General features: G+C 44.9%; 1 protein-coding gene across 3 annotated transcripts in view; it reads right to left on the minus strand.

Annotated features, from left to right (window-relative positions):
- The window catches only part of LOC110535184 (rap guanine nucleotide exchange factor 5), a 64,389-nt gene that overhangs the window by 15,099 nt on the left and 23,198 nt on the right, over positions 1 to 26,092 (minus strand). For 2 of the 3 annotated variants that reach the window (XM_090221306.1, XM_090221304.1), the window contains 3 exons: positions 3,392 to 3,470; positions 2,484 to 2,631; positions 2,172 to 2,269 (listed from right to left, as the gene is read on the minus strand). In XM_090221306.1, coding sequence (XP_090077432.1) covers positions 2,172 to 2,269; positions 2,484 to 2,631; positions 3,392 to 3,470 — 325 coding nt within the window. Of the gene's footprint in view, positions 1 to 718; positions 789 to 2,171; positions 2,270 to 2,483; positions 2,632 to 3,391; positions 3,471 to 26,092 lie in introns of those variants that run through there. The other variant, XM_090221311.1, reaches the window with a different exon arrangement.

Genomic DNA, 26,092 nt, shown 5'->3' on the forward strand with positions numbered 1-26,092 from the left:
CACAACAACACAGCCCCAAACAGGATAACAACACAGCCCCAAACAGGATAACAACACAGCCCCAAACAGCACAACAACACAGCCCCAAACAGGATAACAACACAGCCCCAAACAGCACAACAACACAGCCCCAAACAGGATAACAACACAGCCCCAAACAGGATAACAACAAAGCCCCAAACAGGATAACAACACAGCCCCAAACAGCACAACAACACAGCCCCAAACAGCACAACACAGCCCCAAACAGTACAACAACATAGCCCGAAACAGTACAATAACGCAACCCTAAACAGGACAACAACGCAGCCCCAAACAGTACAACAACGCAGCCCCAAACAGTACAACACACTCCCCAAACAGCACAACAACATAGCCCCAAACAGGGACAACAACACAACCCCTTTACAGGCCAATAGGGAGTAGGGTGATAGGCCTATAGGGCTTTGGTCAGAATTAGTGCACTATACAGGGGAAATGGTGCCATTTGATATGCACACAAAGTCACATTTCCTGTTTATCAGCTACATGTTTGGAATACACACTTAGGAGAAATAATCCACGCATACATTACACATAAATACACTATATTTACAACAGTATGTGGACACCCCTTCAAATTAGTGCATTCAGCTATTTCAGCCACACCTGTTGCTGACAAGTGTATAAAATTGAGCACACAGCCATTTCAATAGACAAACATTGGCAGTAGAAATACCTTACTGAAGAGCTCAACATGGGGCCGTCATAGGATGCCACCATTCTAACAAGTCAGTTAGTTAAAATGTATGCCCAGCTAGAGCTGCCCTGGTCAACTGCTGTTGACTTGCTTGCAATAACTTGCTGTTATTGTGAAGTGGAAACATCTAGGAGCAACAATGGCTCAGCCGCGAAGTGGTAGGCCACACAACCTCACAGAACGCGTAGCTGTCACGCCCTGACCTTAGAGAGCCTTTTTATGTCTCTATTTGGTTTGGTCAGGGTGTGATTTGGGTGGGCATTCTATGTTCTGTTTTCTATGTTTTTGTATTTATGTTTTGGCCGGGTATGGTTCTCAATCAGGGACAGCTGTCTATCGTTGTCTCTGATTGGGAATCATACTTAGGCAGCCTTTTTCCCTTCTGTCATTGTGGGAAGTTTACTTTTGTTAGTGGCACTATAGCCCTGTAAGCTTCACGGTTGTGTCTTCGTTTGTTGGCGACATTTTAAATGAAAGGAAAATGAACGCTCACCACGCTGCACTTTGGTCCACTTCTTTCGATGGCAGTGACAGTCGCTCTTAAAAATTGTCTGTCCTCGAATGCAACACTCACCACTGAGTTCCGAACTGCCTCTGGAAGCAATGGCAGCACAAGAGCTGGTCGTCGGGAGCTTCATGAAATGGGTTATCATGGCCAAGCAGCTGCACACAAGCCTAACATCACCATGTGTAATGCCAAGCATCGGCTGGAGTGTTGAAAAGCTTGCCGCCATTGGACTCTGGAGAAGTGGAAACACGTTCTCTGGAGCGATGAATCAAGCTTTACCATCTGGCAGTCCGACAGACTAATCTGGATTTGGCGGATTCCAGGAGAACGCTACCTGCCCCAATGCATAGTGTCAACTGTAAAGTTTGGTGGAGGACGAATAATGGTCTGGGGCTGTTTTGCATGGTTCAGGCTAGGCCACTTAGTTCCAATGAAGGATAATCTTAACGCTACATTATAGAATGACATTCTAGACGATACTGTGCTTCCAACTTTGTGGCAACGATTTGGGGAAGGCCCTTTCCTGTTTCAACATGATAATGCCCCAATGCACGAAGCGAGGTCCAAACAGAAATGGTTTGTCGAGATCGGTGTGGAAGAACTTGACTGGCCTGCACAGAGCCCTGACTTCAACCCATCGAACACCTTTCAGAAGAATTGGAACGCCGACTGTGAGCCAGGCCTAATCGCTCAGCATCAGTGCCCGACCTCACTAATGATTGTGTGGCTGAATGGAAGCAAGTCCCCGCAGCTATGTTCCGACATCTAGTGGAAAGCATGGAGGCTTTTATAGCAGCAAAAGGGGGGGGGGCAACTCCATTTTAATGCCCATGATTCTGTAATGAGATGTTCGACGAGCAGGTGTCCACATACTTTTGGTCATATAGTGTAACTAATTAATCTTCAATTTCTATGGCCACTCACTGTCTGCGATGCAGCCGCAGGAGTTTCTGCAGGTCCTTCTGCTCCTTCTCTAGAGTTGGATACTCATACAGGTCATCCAGGAGGAAACGATACAATGTCTGAAACACAAAGACATCTAATGTCTGTTTTTACCCTCCCGTATCATCATGATATAACTTATTTTAGGGTCATCTCACTGTCCCATATCCTTAGCCTGGCCCCACATTTGTCTTGCCAACTCCTTATAAATGACTAGAGTTTGAAAGAAAGCACAACAGATCTGGAAACAGGCTATGATATCCCTTCTTCTTCTCCTCCCTCGCTCCAGCATACCTTCATGAAGAGTTTAACATGCTCGTCTTCTCGTAGGAAGTCCCTGTACAGTGTTGTCCACTGTGTCACCAGGTGCAGGACCTGACGTTTCCTGTCCAGAACCTCCTTCCCTTCCTCTTTCCCCCGGTGGTGTCTCTTAGAACAATAGGTGGGCTTCGTGAGTTAAGGCATCAGCACAGCAGGAGAGAGGACTCTCAGTAAGTAGGCTTTGTGTGTATTGACATTAGCTTGGCCAACAGGATCAACACCACTATTTTTAATTTTTCCAAGTTGGAGGTGTATGTGTGTAGTGGGTTTAAGGGTGAGGGGTGTGTGTGTGTGTGTGTGTGTGTGTGTGTGTGTGTGTGTGTGTGGTACAGTCAGTAACTTTAGAGTTGGGTGGTGTACTGTAGTCTAGAGGTAAGGTACTGTAGTTTGGAGGTAAGGTACTGTAGTCTAGAGGTAAGGTACTGTAGTTTAGAGGTAAGGTACTGTAGTCTAGAGGTAAGGTACTGTAGTCCAGAGGTAAGGTACTGTAGTCTAGAGGTAAGAGGCTGTGTACTGTAGTCTGGAGGTAAGGTACTGTAGTCTAGAGGTAAGGGTGGTGTACTGTAGTCTGGAGGTAAGGTACTGTAGTCTGGAGGTAAGGTACTGTAGTCTAGAGGTAAGGGTTGTGTACTGTAATTTAGAGGTAAGGTTCTGTAGTCTGGAGGTAAGGTACTGTAGTCTAGAGGTAAGGGTGGTGTACTGTAGTCTAGATGTAAGGTACTGTAGTTTAGAGGTAAGGTTCTGTAGTCTAGAGGTAAGGTACTGTAGTCTAGAGGTAAGGTTCTGTAGTTTAGAGGTAAGGGTTGTGTACTGTAGTCTAGAGGTTAGGGTGGTGTACTATATTCTACAGGTGACCACTACAGCCTGAAGTAAAAGGATATTGTCCCAGGAGAGCCTGACACAGATCACTGGTTGACATGAACACCAGGTATGTCAGCAGGAAGTCATCCAGGAGAGGCTCTGTAAAACAGGAAACACATAATTTACAACAGCATCCAATAGAACTGGCTAAAACTCAGTGGTGGAAAAAGTACTCAATAGTAATACTGTAGTAAAAGTAAAGATAACTTCATAGAAAATGACTCAAGTAAAAGTGAAAGTCACCCAGTAAAATATTAATTGTGTAAAAGTATATAATATAATATAAAAATATTTGGTTTTAAATATACTTAAGTATCAAAAGTAAAAGTAAAAGTATAAATAATTTCAAATTCATAATATTAAGCAAAACAGACAGAAAAATGTCTTGTTTTTTTTATTGTACTGCCGGATAGACAGGGGCACACTCCAACACTTCAACACTCCAACACTCCAACACTCCAACACTCCAACACTCCAACACTTCAACACTCCAACACTCCAACACTCCAACACTCCAACACTTCAACACTCCAACACTCCAACACTTCAACACTTCAACACTCCAACACTCCAACACTCCAACACTCCAACACTCCAACACTTCAACACTTCAACACTCCAACACTCCAACACTCCAACACTCCAGCACTGCAACACTCCAACACTCCAACACTCCAACACTCCAACACTTCAACACTCCAACACTCCAACACTTCAACACTCCAACACTCCAACACTTCAACACTCCAACACTCCAACACTTCAACACTTCAACACTCCAACACTCCAACACTCCAACACTTCAACACTCCAACACTCCAACACTTCAACACTCCAACACTCCAACACTTCAACACTTCAACACTCCAACACTCCAACACTCCAACACTTCAACACTCCAACACTTCAACACTTCAACACTTCAACACTCCAACACTTCAACACTCCAACACTTCAACACTTCAACACTCCAACGCTCCAACGCTCCAACGCTCCAACACTTCAACACTTCAACACTCCAACACGTCAACACTCCAACACTTCAACACTCCAACACTCCAACACTCCAACACTCCAACACTTCAACACTCCAACACTTCAACGCTCCAACGCTCCAACACTTCAACACTTCAACACTCCAACACTTCAACACTCCAACACTCCAACACTTCAACACTTCAACACTTCAACACTTCAACACTTCAACACTCCAACACTTCAACACTTCAACACTTCAACACTTCAACACTCCAACACTCCAACACTCCAACACTCCAACACTTCAACACTCCAACACTCCAACACTTCAACACTCCAACACTCCAACACTCCAACACTTCAACACTCCAACACTTCAACACTCCAACACTCCAACACTCCAACACTTCAACACTCCAACACTCCAACACTCCAACACTCCAACACTTCAACACTTCAACACTCCAACACTTCAACACTCCAACACTCCAACACTCCAACACTCCAACACTTCAACACTCCAACACTTCAACACTCCAACACTCCAACACTCCAACACTCCAACACTCCAACACTCCAACACTTCAACACTCCAACACTTCAACACTCCAACACTCCAACACTTCAACACTCCAACACTCCAACACTTCAACACTCCAACACTCCAACACTTCAACACTCCAACACTCCAACACTCCAACACTCCAACACTCCAACACTCCAACACTTCAACACTCCAACACTCCAACACTTCAACACTCCAACACTCCAACACTCCAACACTTCAACACTTCAACACTCCAACACTCCAACACTCCAACACTCTAACACTTCAACACTCCAACACTCCAACACTCCAACACTCCAACACTCCAACACTCTAACACTTCAACACTCCAACACTCCAACACTTCAACACATAATTTACAAACAAAGCATGTGTGTTTAGTGAGTCCGCCAGATCAGAGGCAGTAGGGATGACCAAGGATATTCTCTTGATAAGTGTGTGAATTGGACCATTTTCCTGTCAAAATGTAACAAGTACTTTGTGTATCAGGGAAATGTATGGAGTAAAAAGTACATTATTTTGTTTATGAATGTAGTGTAGTAAAAGTTGCCAAAATTATAAATAGTTGTCACGCCCTGACCTTAGTATTCTTTGTTTTCTTTATTATTTTGGTTAGGTCAGGGTGTGACGAGGGTGATGTATGTGTTTTGGCCCTGTCTAGGGGTTTTGCATGTCTATGGGTGTTTACTAGTCTAGGTGTTATGTATCTCTATGGTTGTCTAGATTGGTTCTCAATTAGAGGCAGCTGTTTATCATTGTCTGTGATTGGGAACCATATTTAGGCAGCCATATTGTTTGTGTAATTTGTGGGTTATTGTCTATGTTTAGTTGACTGTACATTTATATTACAGCGTCACGTTCGGTTTGTTATTTTGTATAGTTTGTTTAGTGTCCGTCTTTATTAAAAGTAACATGTATTCATATCACGCTGCGCCTTGGTCCCCTCCATTCAACGAACGTGACAATAGTAAAGTCAATTACAGATACTTCAAAAAAACGAACTTACTAAAGTAGCACTTTAAAGTATTTTTAATAAGTACTACACCACTGCTAAAACTGATTCAAACTGATTCAAAAAAGAATTTAATTTATTCATTAATTAATGTATTAATAAATTGAATACATTTATTAAACATTTTAAATTATGAATGACCAAACCAAGATTGTATAATCATTAAAGCTACCTTCAAGTGTCAGTAGTCTACTTCAAAGATGCAGACCATACAAAAATGTGCTCATAAATTTAAAAAATGTAAAGTGAAAAGTGAATTCCACCCTCTGACATCTTTTGTAACGTGTTTCTCTAAACTCCTCCCACCGCCTGTTACGGTTGGCTCCAACGCCGTCCAGCTCTCTGCTCCACCTACAGCCTCTCTGTGTTCACACTGTGTCCAGCTCTCTGCTCCACCTACAGCCTCTCTGTGTTCACACTGTGTCCAGCTCTCTGCTCTACCTACAGCCTCTCTGTGTTCACACTGTGTCCAGCTCTCTGCTCTACCTACAGCCTCTCTGTGTTCACACTGTGTCCAGCTCTCTGCTCCACCTACAGCCTCTCTGTGTTCACACTGTGTCCAGCTCTCTGCTCCACCTACAGCTTCTCTGTGTTCACATTGTGTCCAGCTCTCTGCTCCACCTAAAGCCTCTCTGTGTTCACACTGTGTCCAGCTCTCTGCTCCACCTACAGCCTCTCTGTGTTCCCACTGTGTCCAGCTCTCTGCTCCACCTACAGCCTCTCTGTGTTCACACTGTGTCCAGCTCTCTGCTCCACCTGCAGCCTCTCTGTGTTCACACTGTGTCCAGCTCTCTGCTCCACCTACAGCCTCTCTGTGTTCACACTGTGTCCAGCTCTCTGCTCCACCTACAGCCTCTCTGTGTTCCCACTGTGTCCAGCTCTCTGCTCCACCTACAGCCTCTCTGTGTTCACACTGTGTCCAGCTCTCTGCTCCACCTACAGCCTCTCTGTGTTCACACTGTGTCCAGCTCTCTGCTCCACCTACAGCCTCTCTGTGTTCACACTGTGTCCAGCTCTCTGCTCCACCTACAGCCTCTCTGTGTTCACACTGTGTCCAGCTCTCCGCTCCACCTACAGCCTCTCTGTGTTCACACTGTGTCCAGCTCTCCGCTCCACCTACAGCCTCTCTGTGTTCCCACTGTGTCCAGCTCTCTGCTCCACCTACAGCCTCTCTGTGTTCACACTGTGTCCAGCTCTCCGCTCCACCTACAGCCTCTCTGTGTTCCCACTGTGTCCAGCTCTCTGCTCCACCTACAGCCTCTCTGTGTTCACACTGTGTCCAGCTCATTTACTACTGACCTGGAAGAACACCACAGAGGTTTTCAATCACTACATTGTCTATTGAAATGAATGTCTTCAGTGAGCAATGTGTAAAACATATTAGCAAACCTGTGGATGGACACAAAATAAGAACCAATCTGGCAACCCCAATGCATTGTGGAGAAAAAAAGTAACATTTGAATATATGAATATAATCATTGAGAAAAGCATCCCCCATGCAGAGAATTTATGAATATATATATCCCCTAAACAATGTCCCAGTGTTGTGATATAAATATGCAAAAGCACATTGGCTTAAAGAAATCATTAAGGCAAAAGGATTTTTAATTAGATAGTGACAGGTCTCACCCAGTGAAAGTAATGACTCCTAACTATCAGTGAAAGATCCTTGTGCAATGTGAAAATGACTCTAGAACACATATCAAATGGCAACCTATTCCCTAGTGTTCTACTGTTGACCAGGGCCCATCTAGGGAATGAATGAACACAGGATTGGAACACAGGTTGACAGAGAGAGAGAGGAGAGAGAGGATCTCAATGTGTGTGAGTTGATCTTTCTACTGGTCCTGACCTCCTAGTCATTACTCAGGTAATGACTCACACGCTTTCCAATGATGATTGTTGCATTTTCATTTGCTCCCTGGATACTTCAGCTATGCCCAATGACTTTCTCCTTCCCCCGTAGCCTCACGTTACTGTATACTGGGCTGTTCTCTGTCTGCTACAGGGAGTACCGGGGAAGATAAGGCAATACATTGTCAACCTGCTGCTTGACTCTCTAACTGCCGGTGCAGTCGATGCTCTAAATCAAATTATATTTCCAATGCTGTTGTGGCAATCTGATATGTGCTTAGTCTTAACCCACTGCTTTAATGTGTTCACAAGCAACATTGACGTTGCTGCGTCCTTGTGTGCAGACATCTCCAGATTACAGGACGTCATTCCTAGATATATGCTTTGATTTGATTATAAACAATGTCTCTGAACGTGATCTGATGAACAGATTGGTCAATGTGAATATACCAACCCAGCTAGAAAATCAATTCATGGTGGGGTTTTAATCATTTGTTGTGTTTCTTTGGTGAACGTGCACCATTGTGAAAATAAACTGTTCCATTTGAGAGGAATTTCAAGGGATCTCATCAGAGAACTAGTCAATGACTATTTGCTGTGTTTGTCAGTGGAATTACAGTTTTTTACAATCACTTTGGCACTAATTTCGGGACCTTGGTGTCATTTTTCACAACTCTAGACACAAAACTCACAACCAATGATCAAAACTGCAAACTCTTAACACTTTTTCCAATTGCTTGGATACAATACACATAAAGCTAAGATCATTTGTTCATTGAACTAAAATCACCTGTTCAAAATGACACAACTAAACATCAAAGTATTACCATTTCAAAATACAATTCACACATTACATCTGAGATGACTGTCTATTCACACATTACATCTGAGATGACTGTCTATTCATTTCATTACAATGATCTCACTATCAATTGATACGACTGGTCAAAATGATAAGTGACTGTTGCGTTACTCTTTATGCATAGTTTTATGGAAACTGACTAACAACATTCCATGTTTAGATCATGAAAGTTTCAGGATAACGAGATCCATTGACACCAATTACCGTGGAACATGAACCAATTGGACGACATTATCTATGGATGTAATGTTTCATCATCATTCTTTATCAGACACTGTTTCTATGGTCCCACGTACCACTTCTCCAGACCATGTTTTCAGATTTGACATTACTGTACACTCACCGGCCACTTTATTAGGTACACCTATTTAGTACTGAGTACTAGCCTGAATTAATCATGGTGTTGTACATTAAGAGATGCCATTCTGTACACCACTGTTTTAAACAGCTGTTATTTGAGCATTTGTGGCCTTTCTGTTAGCTTGAGTGAGTCTGGACATTCTCCTCTGACCTCTCTCATTAACAAGGTGTTTTTGCCCACAGAAATGCCGCTCACTGTCAACTCTAGAGAATGTAGTGCGTAAAAATCCCAGGAGGGCAGCTGTTTCTGAGATGCTGGAATCACCATGTGTGTCAAAGTTGCTTAGATTACTCATCTTGCCTGTTCTAATGTTTGGTCGAACAACATCTAATAATCTACATATTGAGTTGCAGGCAGTCACATGATTCGCTGTTCGAATATAACCTTCCTTGATGAGCTAAATCAGGTCTGTAGAGTTGATGACATGACCTATGCCATTATGTGGGATAATGTCAGGTTCCACCATGCTCAAATGGTCACCCCAACCACAATTTACCACCCTGTACTTACCCCCATACTCTCCTTTCCTTAACACGATTGAGGAATTTTTCTCCACATGGAGGTGGAAGGTATATGATAGGCGCCCTCACGAACAAGCCACCCTTCTCAAGGCCATGGATGACACATGCAATGACATCACCATGCCCTGAAGATTCTTCCCAAGATGTTTGGCTAATGAAAACATCCATTGTGATGTGGATGAGAACCTGTGGCCAAATCCACAAGACAGAGTTGATGGAAATATAGAAGTACAGTAATCCATCCTTTGTTTTGCTTTTTACAGTAATCCAGGTGAGGAACACTGCAGTGATGTTTTACAGTAAGCCAGGTGAGGAACACTGCAGTGGTGTTTTACAGTAAGCCAGGTGAGGAACACTGCAGTGATGTTTTACAGTAAGCCAGGTGAGGAACACAGCAGTAATGTTTTACAGTAAGCCAGGTGAGGAACACTGCTGTGATGTTTTACAGTAAGCCAGGTGAGGAACACTGCAGTGATGTTTTACAGTAAGCCAGGTGAGGAACACAGCAGTAATGTTTTACAGTAAGCCAGGTGAGGAACACTGCAGTGATGTGTTACAGTAAGCCAGGTGAGGAACACTGCAGTGATGTTTTACAGTAAGCCAGGTGAGGAACACTGCAGTGATGTTTTACAGTAAGCCAGGTGAGGAACACAGCAGTAATGTTTTACAGTAAGCCAGGTGAGGAACACTGCAGTGATGTTTTACAGTAAGCCAGGTGAGGAACAATGCAGTGATGTTTTACAGTAAGCCAGGTGAGAAACACTGCAGTGATGTTTTACTGTATTTTGTATATATTTTTGTAGCTAATTATTATTTTTTTGATTCAAAGAAACCTATGTTGTGATTTTATTGTATTTCATCAATACATTTCAGATTTTGTTCAATGATTCCACTGTGTCTGTAGTATTCTCTCTACTAGTCCTTTTACAGTGATGTATTTACGTGAAGTAGCATAATGAAACGTGTCACATATTTTGTACTACAATATTTAATGATTTTATGAACAGCTACACAGTGAAACTATTGGTATCTTGTGTGTGGGGGATTTAAATGAATGTTCCTATGGTATTTCATGATAAATTAGTTATTTGAACCAATGATTCTGCAAGTGCAAGGTTTCTTTAAAGATATGAATGCACAATGCAATGTTTTGAACATTGGACAGCCTGTGTTACAAGTGATGACCGTTTTGAGTTTTGTGTCTAGAGTTTTGAAAAATGACCACAAGATTCTGAAATTAGTGCCAAAGTGATTGTAAAAACTGTAATAGGTTTGTTGTTTGTTTGTAACTACATATTTAGGTCTTGAGTGTCCTGGAAACTATTATTACGTAGGAAACAGGAGAAGAAGACATTTGGAAGTCCAAAAGCTTGGGGCGGGTTGACATTCTGTGTCGTGCAAGGCCAGAACTGATCGTCCAAGTTGTGCAAGTCATTGAGAGGAAGGAGAGTGCCCGTGCCTGTGAGTGTGAGCGTGTGTGTGTGTGTCTGTGCATGCCTGTGAGCGTGTGTGTGTCTGTGTGTGTCTGTGCATGCCTGTGAGTGTGTGTGTGTGTGTGTGTGTGTGTGTGTGTGTGTGTGTGTGTGTGTGTGTGTGTGTGTGTGTGTGTGTGTGTGTGTGTGTGTGTGTGTGTGTGTGTGTGTGTGTGTGTGTCTGTGCATGCCTGTGAGTGTGTGTGTGTGTATGTGCATGCCTGTGAGCGTGTGTGTGTGTTTCCAGAATGGATGCCATGCCGCCAGGCCACAGAGCAAAGACAAGCTGTTCAAATCCTATTAGTCAGAATGTCTTCCCTCCCCAGCTCTGTGTAAGTGTGCCTCACAGCCCAGTATTGTACATTCTCCCCTTTAATTTCACACGTACTTCCCAGGGCTTTGTGTGCTGCGTTCAGCTCCACAGAACACTACTCCCACCCTCACGTCATTATGTTAATCCACAGCACAGCATACAGCTGTAGACACATCAGTCACTCAGCTCTTTATGAGGAGAAACATGCACACAGAGCTACGTTCAAGACACACACACTAAAACACTGCATACTGGTACTGGCTACTACAGTAGACAACTACCAAGACCCAGACACACATCTTGTATGATGTGCAAGAACACACACACACACGCATACACTAATGCACACACACTCACACACACAGATACTTCTTGTGCAGATGTGACTAAAATTACATTCAAATTAAATATCTTGTGTCTGTTCTTTCCAGATAACCCTGACCTGACCCCAGTCTGAGCAGTATCCATAACAAACACTACTACCCACTGAGCTGTAGGATGGGCCAGCAGTATCCATAACAAACACTACTACCCACTGAGCTGTAGGATGGGCCAGCAGTATCCATAACAAACACTACTACCCACTGAGCTGTAAGATGGGCCAGCAGTATCCATAATAAACACTAATACCCACTGAGCTGTAGGATGGGCCAGCAGTATCCATAACAAACACTACTACCCACTGAGCTGTAGGATGGGCCAGCAGTCTCCATAACAAACACTACTACCCACTGAGCTGTAGGATGGGCCAGCAGTCTCCATAACAAACACTACTACCCACTGAGCTTTAGGATGGGCCAGCAGTATCCATAATTAACACTAATACTCACTGAGCTGTAGGATGGGCCAGCAGTATCCATAATAAACACTACTACCCACTGAGCTGTAGGATGGGCCAGCTGTATCCATAATAAACACTACTACCCACTGAGCTGTAGGATGGACCAGCAGTATCCATAATAAACACACTACCCACTGATCTGTAGGATGGGCCAGCAGTCTCCATAATAAACACTAATACCCACTGAGCTGTAGGATGGGTCAGCAGTCTCCATAATAAACACTAATACCCACTGAGCTGTAGGATGGGCCAGCAGTCTCCATAATAAACACTACTACCCACTGAGCTGTAAGATGGGCCAGCTGTATCCATAATAAACACTACTACCCACTGAGCTGTAGGATGGGCCAGCTGTATCCATAATAAACACTACTACCCACTGAGCTGTAGGATGGGCCAGCAGTATCCATAATAAACACTACTACCCACTGAGCTGTAGGATGGGCCAGCTGTATCCATAATAAACACTACTACCCACTGAGCTGTAGGATGGGCCAGCAGTATCCATAATATACACTAATACCCACTGAGCTGTAAGATGGGCCAGCAGTCTCCATAATAAACACTAATACCCACTGAGCTGTAGGATGGGCCAGCTGTATCCATAATAAACACTAATACCCACTGAGCTGTAGGATGGGCCAGCTGTATCCATAATAAACACTAATACCCACTGAGCTGTAGGATGGGCCAGCAGTATCCATAATAAACACTACTACCCACTGAGCTGTAGGATGGGCCAGCTGTATCCATAATAAACACTACTACCCACTGAGCTGTAAGATGGGCCAGCTGTATCCATAATTAACACTACTACCCACTGATCTGTAGGATGGGCCAGCTGTATCCATAATAAACACTAATACCCACTGAGCTGTAAGATGGGCCAGCTGTATCCATAATTAACACTACTACCCACTGATCTGTAGGATGGGCCAGCAGTATCCATAATAAACACTACTACCCACTGAGCTGTAGGATGGGCCAGCTGTATCCATAATAAACACTAATACCCACTGAGCTGTAAGATGGGCCAGCTGTATCCATAATTAACACTACTACCCACTGAGCTGTAGGATGGGCCAGCAGTATCCATAATAAACACTACTACCCACTGAGCTGTAGGATGGGCCAGCTGTATCCATAATAAACACTACTACCCACTGAGCTGTAGGATGGACCAGCAGTATCCATAATAAACACTACTACCCACTGAGCTGTAAGATGGGCCAGCAGTATCCATAATAAACACTAATACCCACTGAGCTGTAGGATGGGCCAGCAGTATCCATAATAAACACTACTACCCACTGAGCTGTAGGATGGACCAGCAGTATCCATAATAAACACTACTACCCACTGAGCTGTAAGATGGGCCAGCAGTATCCATAATAAACACTAATACCCACTGAGCTGTAAGATGGGCCAGCAGTATCCATAATAAACACTACTACCCACTGAGCTGTAGGATGGGCCAGCAGTATCCATAATAAACACTACTACCCACTGAGCTGTAGGATGGGCCAGCAGTATCCATAATAAACACTAATACCCACTGAGCTGTAGGATGGGCCAGCTGTATCCATAATAAACACTACTACCCACTGAGCTGTAGGATGGGCCAGCAGTATCCATAATAAACACTGCTACCCACTGAGCTGTAAGATGGGCCAGCTGTATCCATAATAAACACTAATACCCACTGAGCTGTAGGATGGGCCAGCAGTATCCATAATTAACACTGCTACCCACTGAGCTGTAGGATGGGCCAGCTGTATCCATAATAAACACTAATACCCACTGAGCTGTAGGATGGGCCAGCTGTATCCATAATAAACACTAATACCCACTGAGCTGTAGGATGGGCCAGCAGTATCCATAATAAACACTAATACCCACAGAGCTGTAGGATGGGCCAGCAGTCTCCATAATAAACACTAATACCCACTGAGCTGTAGGATGGGCCAGCTGTATCCATAATAAACACTAATACTCACTGAGCTGTAGGATGGGCCAGCTGTATCCATAATAAACACTAATACTCACTGAGCTGTAGGATGGGCCAGCTGTATCCATAATAAACACTAATACTCACTGATCTGTAGGATGGGCCAGCTGTATCCATAATAAACACTAATACCCACTGAGCTGTAAGATGGGCCAGCAGTATCCATAATAAACACTGCTACCCACTGAGCTGTAGGATGGGCCAGCTGTATCCATAATAAACACTAATACCCACTGAGCTGTAGGATGGGCCAGCTGTATCCATAATAAACACTAATACTCACTGAGCTGTAGGATGGGCCAGCAGTATCCATAATAAACACTACTACCCGCTGAGCTGTAGGATGGGCCAGCAGTATCCATAATAAACACTAATACCCACTGAGCTGTAAGATGGGCCAGCTGTATCCATAATAAACACTACTACCCGCTGAGCAGACCAAGCCGCCTTCTATGAGTTAAAAAAACTACTGCGTCTTAATTGGCACCTGGCCAAAAGCAGTGCACTATAGGGAATAGGATGCCTAAACCAGCCAATGAATATTTAATTATGGGATGGGGCTAGACTCAGCAAGAGGCTTAGTTCATTAGCAGGTTCTGCTTCCCATCATGTACTTCTCTACAGTATGACGCACTCTGCTCTAGTGGCACATTTAGTTCAATAGTACCAAGACATCCTGAAATAAGTCTCTTATTAATATTACATTAAAAAGAGAAACACACACACACCTCGTGTGCTGCTGGTACTACATTACATCTCGTGTCTGTTCTTTCCAGATAACCCTGAACTGACCCCAGTCTGAGGAGTGTCCAGAAAAACACTTTATTTTTTTTGTAACCTTTATTTAACTGGGAAAGTCAGTTAAGAACTAATTCTTATTGACAATGACTGCCTACACTGGTGAAAACCAGACGACGCTTGGCCAATTGTGCATCGTCGTTGGGTCTCCCAATCACCGCCGGCTGTGATAAAGCCTGGATTTGAACAAAGTTGTCTGTAGTGACACCTCTAGCACTGAGATGCAGTGGCTTAGACCGCTGAACCACTAGGGTGCCCACTAATACCCACTGAGCTGTAGGATGGGCAAGCAGTATCCATAATAAACACTACTACCAACTGAGCTGTAGGATGGGCCAGCAGTATCCATAATTAACACTACCACCAACTGAGCTGTAGGATGGGCCAGCAGTCTCCATAATAAACACTAATACCCATTGATCTGTAGGATGGGCCAGCAGTCTCCATAATAGACACTAATACCCACTGAGCTGTAAGATGGGTCAGCAGTCTCCATAATAAACACTAATACCCACTGAGCTGTAGGATGGGCCAGCAGTATCCATAATAAACACTAATACCCACTGAGCTGTAGGATGGGCCAGCAGTATCCATAATAAACACTAATACCCACTGAGCTGTAAGATGGGCCAGCAGTATCCATAATAAACACTAATACCCACTGAGCTGTAGGATGGGCCAGCAGTCTCCATAATAAACACTAATACCCACTGAGCTGTAGGATGGGACAGCAGTATCCATAATAAACACTAATACCCACTGAGCTGTAGGATGGGCCAGCAGTATCCATAATAAACACTAATACCCACTGAGCTGTAGGATGGGCCAGCAGTATCCATAATAAACACTAATACCCACTGAGCTGTAGGATGGGCCAGCAGTCTCCATAATAAACACTAATACCCACTGAGCTGTAGGATGGGCCAGCAGTCTCCATAATAAACACTAATACCCACTGAGCTGTAGGATGGGCCAGCAGTATCCATAATAAACACTAATACCCACTGAGCTGTAGGATGGGCCAGCAGTATCCATAATTAACACTAATACCCACTGAGCTGTAGGATGGGCCAGCAGTATCCATAATAAACACTACCACCAACTGAGCTGTAGGATGGACCAGCAGTATCCATAATAAACACTAATACCCACTGAGCTGTAGGATGGGCCAGCAGTATCCATAATAAACACTAATACCCACTGAGCTGTAGGATGGGCCAGCAGTATCCATAATAAATACTAATACCCACTGAGCTGTAGGATGGGCCAGCAGTATCCATAATAAATATTAATACTCACTAAACAGGGCAAGTTATCTTCTATGAGAAGATGGCTACAATAGTACCATGACATCCTGAAATGAGTCTCCCTGCTTGTACCAAAGATATGACATTAAAAAGAGAAAATCCAACTCGTATGGATGGAGAGGTCCAATGGCAATAACTATTGTAATCCTGCAATGTCAGAGATAGGAGTCCCGCTAGCGGTGAAACTGGAGGGCACGCAATTCAAATAAATAATCTGAAATGTTATGGATTTTAATCATTTACAGTGGGGAGAACAAGTATTTGAAACACTGTCGATTTTGCAGGTTTTCCTACTTACAAAGCATGTAGAGGACTGTAATTTTTATCATAGGTACACTTCAACTGTGAGAGACGGAATCTAAAACAAAATCCAGAAAATCACATTGTGTGATTTTTAGGTAATTAATTAGCATTTTATTGCATGAAATAAGTATTTGATACATCAGAAAAGCAGAACTTAATATTTGGTACAGAAACCTTTGTTTGCAATTACAGAGATCATACGTTTCCTGTAGTTCTTGACCAGGTTTGCACACACTGCAGCAGGGATTTTGGCCCACTCCTCCATACAGACCTTCTCCAGATCCTTAAGGTTTCGGGGCTGTCTGTAACGGTTTTCTGTATGTGAAGGAGAGTCGGACCAAAATGCGGCGTGTCTATTGCAATCCATGTTTAATGAAGTAACACACTAAACACAAACACTACCAAAACAATAAACTTAATGAAAACCGAAACAGCCTATACTTGTGTAACCTAACAAAGAACAATGACATCAGGACACTAAGGACAATCACCCACGACAAACTCAAAGAATATGGCTGCCTAAATATGGTTCCCAATCAGAGACAACGATAAACACCTGCCTCTGATTGAGAACCACTTCAGACAGCCATAGACTTAGCTAGAACACCCCACTAGCTACAATCCCCATACATACACACCACATACAAAAACCCATGCCACACCCTGGCCTGACCAAATAAATAAAGATAAACACAAAATACTTTGACCAGGGTGTGACAGAACCCCCCCCCTAAGGTGCGGACTCCCGAACGCACCTCAAAACAATAGGGAGGGTCCGGGTGGGCGTCTGTCCATGGTGGCGGCTCCGGCGCGGGACATGGACCCCACTCAATCAATGTCTTAGTCCCTTCTCCTCGCGTCCCTGGATAGTCCACCCTCGCCGCCGACCATGGCCTAGTAGTCCTCACCCAGAACCCCACTGGACTGAGGAGCAGATCGGGACTGAGGGGCAGCTCGGGACTGAGGCAGCTCGGGACTGAGGGGAAGCTCAGGAGTGAGAGGAAGCTCAGGAGTGAGAGGAAGCTCAGGAGTGAGAGGAAGCTCAGGCAGGTTGATGAATCTACCAGATCCTGGCTGGCTGGTGGTTTCGGCAGATCCTGGCTGACTGGCAGATCCTGGCTGACTGGCAGATCCTGGCTGACTGGCAGATCTGGAAGAGTCTGGTCGACTGGCAGATCTGGAAGAGTCTGGTCGACTGGCAGATCTGGAAGAGTCTGGTCGACTGGCAGATCTGGAAGAGTCTGGTCGACTGGCAGATCTGGAAGAGTCTGGTCGACTGGCAGATCTGGGAGAGTCTGGTCGACTGGCAGATCTGGGAGAGTCTGGTCGACTGGCAGATCTGGGAGAGTCTGGTCGACTGGCAGCTCTGGCTGCTCCATGCTGACTGGCTGCTCCATGATGACTGGCAGCTCTGGCTGCTCCATGCTGACTGGCTGCTCCATGCTGACTGGCAGCTCCATGCTGACTGGCAGCTCCAAGCTGACTGGCAGCTCCAAGCTGACTGGCTGCTCCATGCTGACTGACAGCTCTGGCTGCTCCATGCTGACTGGCAGCTCTGGCTGCTCCATGCTGACTGGCTGCTCCATGCTGACTGGCTGCTCCATGCTGACTGGCGGCCCTGGCTGCTCCATGCTGACTGGCGGCCCTGGCTGCTCCATGCTGACTGGCGGCCCTGGCTGCTCCATGCTGACTGGCGGCCCTGGCTGCTCCATGCTGACTGGCGGCCCTGGCTGCTCCATGCTGACTGGCGGCCCTGGCTGCTCCATGCGAACTGGCAGCTCTGGCTGCTCCATGCTAACTGGCAGCTCTGGCGGCTCCTTGCAGACTGGCAGCTCTGGCGGCTCCTTGCAGACTGGCAGCTCCTTGCAGACTGGCAGCTCAATGCAGACTGGCAGCTCTATGCAGACTGGCAGCTCTATGCTAACTGGCAGCTCTATGCTAACTGGCAGCTCTATGCTAACTGGCAGCTCTATGCTAACTGGCAGTTCTGAACAGGCGGGAGACTCCGGCAGCGCTGTAGAGAAGGAAGGCTCTAACAGCGCTAAACAGGCGGGAGACTCCGACAGCGCTGGAGAGGAGGAGGGCTCCGACAGCGCTGGACAGGCGAGGCGCACTGTAGGCCTGATGCGTGGTGCTGGCACTGGTGGTACTGGGCCGAGGACACGCACAGGAAGCCTGGTGCGGGGAGCTGCTACCGGAGGGCTGGGGTGTGGAGGTGGCACAGGATGGGTTAGACCGTGAAGGCGTACTGGAGATCTTGAGAGCGGTGCTGGCACAGGACGTGCAAGGCTAGGGAGGTGCACAGGAGGCCTGGTACGTGAGACTGGCACCATCTTCACCAGCCGACTAACACGCACCTCAGGACGAGTATGGAGCGCTGACCCAAGTGCCATCAAATCCCCGACACGCTCCGTCGGGCGAATTCCATGTTTAAAACACCAACACAGCAACTCCCTCATTTCTCTCTCCTCCAATTTCCCCATTAACTCCTTCACAGTCTCTGTTTCGCTCACCTCCAACACCGGCTCTGGTTCTGGTCTCCTCCTTGGCTCCTCACGATAAACAGGGAGAGTTGGCTCAGGTCTGGCTCCTGACTCTGCCACACTCTCTCTGAGCCCCCCCCCAAGAATTTTTTTGGGGCTGACTATGGGGCCTCCGTCCGCGCCGCCTTGCTTGCTTCGCAAACTCCATTCTCCTATATCCTTCCGCGCACTGCTCCATCGACTCCCAGGCGGGCTCCGGCACTCTCCCTGGGTCAACCGCCCACCTGTCTATCTCCTCCCAAGAAGTATAGTCCATACTGTACTCCACTTTGGGCTGTTCCTGCCTGTTGACACGCTGCTTGGTCCCTTTGTGGTGGGTGATTCTGTAACGGTTTTCTGTATGTGAAGGAGAGTCGGACCAAAATGCGGCGTGTCTATTGCAATCCATGTTTAATGAAGTAACACACTAAACACAAACACTACCAAAACAATAAACTTAATGAAAACCGAAACAGCCTATACTTGTGTAACCTAACAAAGAACAATGACATCAGGACACTAAGGACAATCACCCACGACAAACTCAAAGAATATGGCTGCCTAAATATGGTTCCCAATCAGAGACAACGATAAACACCTGCCTCTGATTGAGAACCACTTCAGACAGCCATAGACTTAGCTAGAACACCCCACTAGCTACAATCCCCATACATACACACCACATACAAAAACCCATGCCACACCCTGGCCTGACCAAATAAATAAAGATAAACACAAAATACTTTGACCAGGGTGTGACACTGTCGCTGGGCAATACAGACTTTCAGCTCCCTCCAAAGATTTTCTATTGGGTTCAGGTCTGGAGACTGGCTAGGCCACTCCAGGACCTTGAGATGCTTCTTACGGAGCCACTCCTTAGTTGCCCTGGCTGTGTGTTTCGGGTCGTTGTCATTCTGGAAGACCCAGCCACGACCCATCTTCAATGCTCTTACTGAGGGAAGGAGGTTGTTGGCCAAGATCTCGCGATACATGGCCCCACCCATCCTCCCCTCAATACGGTGCAGTCGTCCTGTCCCCTTTGCAGAAAAGCATCCCCAAAGAATGATGTTTACACCTCCATGCTTCACGGTTGGGATGGTGTTCTTGGGGTTGTACTCGTCCTTCTTCTTCCTCCAAACACGGCGAGTGGAGTTAAGACCAAAAAGCTCTATTTTTGTCTCATCAGACCACATGACCTTCTCCCATTCCTCCTCTGGATCATCCAGATGGTCATTGGCAAACTTCAGACGGGCCTGGACATGCGCTGGCTTGAGCGGGGGACCTTGCGTGCGCTGCAGGATTTTAATCCATAACGGCGTAGTGTGTTACTAATGGTTTTCTTTGAGACTGTGGTCCCAGCTCTCTTCAGGTCATTGACCAGGTCCTGCCGTGTAGTTCTGGGCTGATCCCTCACCTTCCTCATGATCATTGATGCCCCACGAGGTGAGATCTTGCATGGAGCCCCAGACCGAGGGTGATTGACCGTCATCTTGAACTTCTTCCATTTTCTAATAATTGCAGTTGTTGCCTTCTCACCAAGCTGCTTGCCTATTGTCCTGTAGCCCATCCCAGCCTTATGCAGGTCTACAATTTTATCCCTGATGTCCTTACACAGCTCTCTGGTCTTGGCCATTGTGGAGAGGTTGGAGTCTGTTTGATTGAGTGTGTGGACAGGTGTCTTTTATACAGGTAACGAGTTAATCTAACTGCACTGTCCGATTTACAGTAACTTTTACAGCGAAAACATGCCATGCGATTGTTTGAGGACGGCGCCCCACGTTAAAATATTTTTCCACAGGCACAGGTTTCATACATTCACAAATAACAATTAAATATTCACTTACTTTTTGAAAATCTTCCTCTGATTTGTCATCCGAATGGTCCCAGCTATAACATCTAGTATCGTTTTGTTAGATAAAGTCCTTCTTTATATCCCAAAAAGTGTTTCGTTGGCGCCATCGATTTGAGTAATCCACTCGTTCAACATGCAGAGAAAGGAATCCGAAAATCTACACCCTAAACTCTGTTTCAACAAGTCAAAATAGGTTTCTATTTACTCCTCAGATACCCTAAAATATAATCAAACTATAATATGTATTACAGAAAGAAGTATGTTCTTTAGGAAACTGATTTTAACAGGTGCGTATTGCCTTTATAGTGCACGCAAACACGAATTTCCAAGACTGTGTCTTCTGCTAAAACTGATATTTCTTAATTGTTTTTGAAGTTACAAGCCTGAAACCTTGAACATAGACTGCTGACACCCGGTGGAAGCCATAGGAATTGCATCCAGGGAGCTAATTTTCAATATGACCTTACTCTTGCATTTCTACTCTTGCATTTTTTCTCCAGAAAAAAAAGTTCCGGTTGGTTCTTCTTTGGATTTTCTCCTACCATATCTATTGTGTTATAGTCTCCTACATTATTTTAACATTTCTACAAACATCAAAGTGTTTTCTTCCCAATGGTACCAATTATATGCATATCCTGGCTTCAGGGCCTGAGCTCCAGGCAGTTTACATTGGGCATGTCATTCAGACAGGAAGTGGAGAAAAAAGGGGCCTAGCCCTAAGAAGCTTTAGGAGACCACAGTAAAGGAAAGAATAGGCTATGGGCTGAGCAAAATTGTAAAATTATCAGGTTTTCCTGAAATCCCAGTTGGAAAGGTTCTGGATTCAGGAGGACAGAAGCCGGAAGTCCAGAATCCTTCAACCAGAATTCCTGGGAATATTAGGAAAGTTACCATCCTTTTGCAAGTCTAGCCATGCTGGAAATATCTCTTACATTATAAATATTACACACAGTTCACTACAATAAGAGCTCAGGTCGTCCTCCTTACTGTTTTCATGCTGAGGCAGTCTAAAGGATCAGTGAATGGCCTGGGGACATGGACTCTATTCTATTAACCAACGGTCAGTCAATTTCTATGTGTCCCAAATGGCACCCTATTCCCTTTATAGTGCATTACTTCTGACCAGTGTCCATAGGGCTTTGGTCAGAAGTAGTACGCTACATAGGGAATAAGGTGCTATTTGGGACACAGAATCTGGTCTGCCTTTACCTCTCTGAACACAGCACAGATAGGCCCACAGCCCCTGTTACTACCACTAGAACTTGACCAGGGAGAGATTAGTTGAGGACACAGTCCACATCTTCCACTTAATCAGGGAAGGAGAGAAAGAGGCACTCCAGAAGATAAAAATGGATTTGCATGCAAATTGCATGAGAAACTGTACGTTGATGTTATTCATCTATATCTCTATGTACTATGGGCATTGCTATCTATTCATATTCTCCCTACAAGTGAAGTTACTTGGAAGAGAAAGCTAATGTGGAATGAATACGTAAGCAAAATTGTAAGTGTACGATTATTATTATTACTGTAGCATGTGCATGCAAATCTATCATACAATAGCCATGACTTCATCCAAACACTCAGGTCAAACCAGATCTACTTTCCCATTATACAACAAGCATCCCAACTATGCATTTCAATAAGCATTTATCTCTGACCATATACCAGTAGTCATCTCTGACAATATACCAGTAGTCATCTCTGACCACATACCAGTAGTCATCTCTGACAATATACCAGTAGTCATCTCTGACCACATACCAGTAGTCATCTCTGACAATATACCAGTAGTCATCTCTGACAATACACCAGTAGTCATCTCTGACAATATACCAGTAGTCATCTCTGACAATATACCAGTAGTCATCTCTGAAAATCTACCAGTAGTCATCTCTGACAATATACCAGTAGTCATCTCTGACAATATACCAGTAGTCATCTCTGACAATATACCAGTAGTCATCTCTGACAATACACCAGTAGTCCTCTCTGACAATATACCAGTAGTCATCTCTGACAATATACCAGTAGTCATCTCTGACAATATACCAGTAGTCATCTCTGACAATATACCAGTAGTCATCTCTGACAATATACCAGTAGTCATCTCTGACAATATACCAGTAGTCATCTCTGACAATGTACCAGTAGTCATCTCTGACAATATACCAGTAGTCATCTCTGACAATATACCAGTAGTCATCTCTGACAATATACCAGTAGTCATCTCTGACAATACACCAGAGAGCAATTACATAGATTCATAATGAAGGCTTACAATCACAGTGGTCTGGTTATTAAAAATAGCACATTAAAAATAATGTAGGCCTACTATGAGTGTGTCCCAAATGTTCCCCTATTCCCTTTGTAGTGCACTACTTTTAAAGAGAGCTTGGGTCAACGGTAGTGCACTATAGGTAATAGGATGCCATTTGGGACACATTCCAAAGAAGCAGAATTGCAACGCCTTACGGGTTAAGAATCAGTCTGCTCGTTAGTGAACAGGACAGACCTCAAACCAAATCATCAATCTTCTTTGTTGACAATCTCTTCTCTCGTTAAGTAGATGGTAACACAATGTTCCAGTAGGACTTTGTTTGTTTGTTTGTATTGTGACGTGTACTTTCTGGTAATGAGTGAATCTGTGCTGAGGGGGAATCAATAGCAGCACTCAGAGGTTTGTCTCAGGGAGAGAAGGCAAGTACGAACCCTACCCAACACTGAGCGATGGATGTATCCCACATGGCACCCTATTCCCTTTATAGTATATCCCACATGCACCCTATTCCCTTCATAGTGTATCCCACATGGCACCCTATTCCCTTCATAGTGTATCCCACATGCACCCTATTCCCTTCATAGTGTATCCCACATGCACCCTATTCCCTTCATAGTGTATCCCACATGCACCCTATTCCCTTTATAGTGTATCCCACATGGCACCCTATTCCCTTCATAGTGTATCCCACATGCACCCTATTCCCTTTATAGTGTATCCCACATGGCACCCTATTCCCTTCATAGTGTATCCCACATGCACCCTATTCCCTTTATAGTGTATCCCACATGCACCCTATTCCCTTTATAGTGTATCCCACATGGCACCCTATTCCCTTCATAGTGTATCCCACATGCACCCTATTCCCTTTATAGTGTATCCCACATGGCACCCTATTCCCTTTATAGTGTATCCCACATGGCACCCTATTCCCTTCATAGTATATCCCACATGCACCCTATTCCCTTTATAGTATATCCCACATGCACCCTATTCCCTTCATAGTATATCCCACATGCACCCTATTCCCTTTATAGTGTATCCCACATGGCACCCTATTCCCTTTATAGTGTATCCCACATGCGCCCTATTCCCTTCATAGTGTATCCCACATGCACCCTATTCCCTTTATAGTGTATCCCACATGGCACCCTATTCCCTTTATAGTGTATCCCACATGGCACCCTATTCCCTTTATAGTGTATCCCACATGGCACCCTATTCCCTTTATAGTGTATCCCACATGGCACCCTATTCCCTTTATAGTGTATCCCACATGGCACCCTATTCCCTTTATAGTGTATCCCACATGGCACCCTATTCCCTTTATAGTGTATCCCACATGGCACCCTATTCCCTTCATAGTGTATCCCACATGCACCCTATTCCCTTTATAGTGTATCCCACATGGCACCCTATTCCCTTCATAGTGTATCCCACATGCACCCTATTCCCTTTATAGTGTATCCCACATGGCACCCTATTCCCTTTATAGTGTATCCCACATGCACCCTATTCCCTTCATAGTGTATCCCATATGCACCCTATTCCCTTCATAGTGTATCCCACATGGCACCCTATTACCTTTATAGTGTATCCCACATGCACCCTATTCCCTTCATAGTGTATCCCACATGCACCCTATTCCCTTCATAGTGTATCCCACATGGCACCCTATTCCCTTCATAGTGTATCCCACATGGCACCCTATTCCCTTTATAGTGTATCCCACATGCACCCTATTCCCTTCATAGTGTATCCCACATGGCACCCTATTCCCTTTATAGTGTATCCCACATGGCACCCTATTCCCTTTATAGTGTATCCCACATGGCACCCTATTCCCTTCATAGTGTATCCCACATGGCACCCTATTCCCTTTATAGTGTATCCCACATTCACCCTATTCCCTTTATAGTGTATCCCACATGGCACCCTATTCCCTTCATAGTGTATCCCACATGCACCCTATTCCCTTTATAGTGTATCCCACATGGCACCCTATTCCCTTCATAGTGTATCCCACATGCACCCTATTCCCTTCATAGTGTATCCTACATGGCACCCTATTCCCTTTATAGTGTATCCCACATGGCACCCTATTCCCTTCATAGTGTATCCCACATGGCACCCTATTCCCTTCATAGTGTATCCCACATGGCACCCTATTCCCTTTATAGTGTATCCCACATGCACCCTATTCCCTTTATAGTGTATCCCACATGCACCCTATTCCCTTCATAGTGTATCCCACATGGCACCCTATTCCCTTTATAGTGTATCCCACATGCACCCTATTGCCTTTATAGTGTATCCCACATGCACCCTATTCCCTTTATAGTGTATCCCACATGCACCCTATTCCCTTTATAGTGTATCCCACATGGCACCCTATTCCCTTTATAGTGTATCCCACATGGCACCCTATTCCCTTCATAGTGTATCCCACATGCACCCTATTCCCTTTATAGTGTATGCCACCCTATTCCCTTCATAGTGTATCCCACATGCACCCTATTCCCTTCATAGTGTATCCCACATGCACCCTATTCCCTTCATAGTGTATCCCACATGCACCCTATTCCCTTTATAGTGTATCCCACATGGCACCCTATTCCCTTCATAGTGTATCCCACATGCACCCTATTCCCTTTATAGTGTATCCCACATGGCACCCTATTCCCTTCATAGTGTATCCCACATGCACCCTATTCCCTTTATAGTGTATCCCACATGGCACCCTATTCCCTTTATAGTGTATCCCACATGGCACCCTATTCCCTTCATAGCATATCCCACATGCACCCTATTCCCTTTATAGTATATCCCACATGCACCCTATTCCCTTTATAGTGTATCCCACATGGC

The sequence above is a fragment of the Oncorhynchus mykiss genome, chromosome 3 (assembly GCF_057628025.1).
Source record: "Oncorhynchus mykiss isolate SJ-2025 chromosome 3, ASM5762802v1, whole genome shotgun sequence".
Taxonomy (NCBI): Eukaryota; Metazoa; Chordata; class Actinopteri; order Salmoniformes; family Salmonidae; genus Oncorhynchus; species Oncorhynchus mykiss.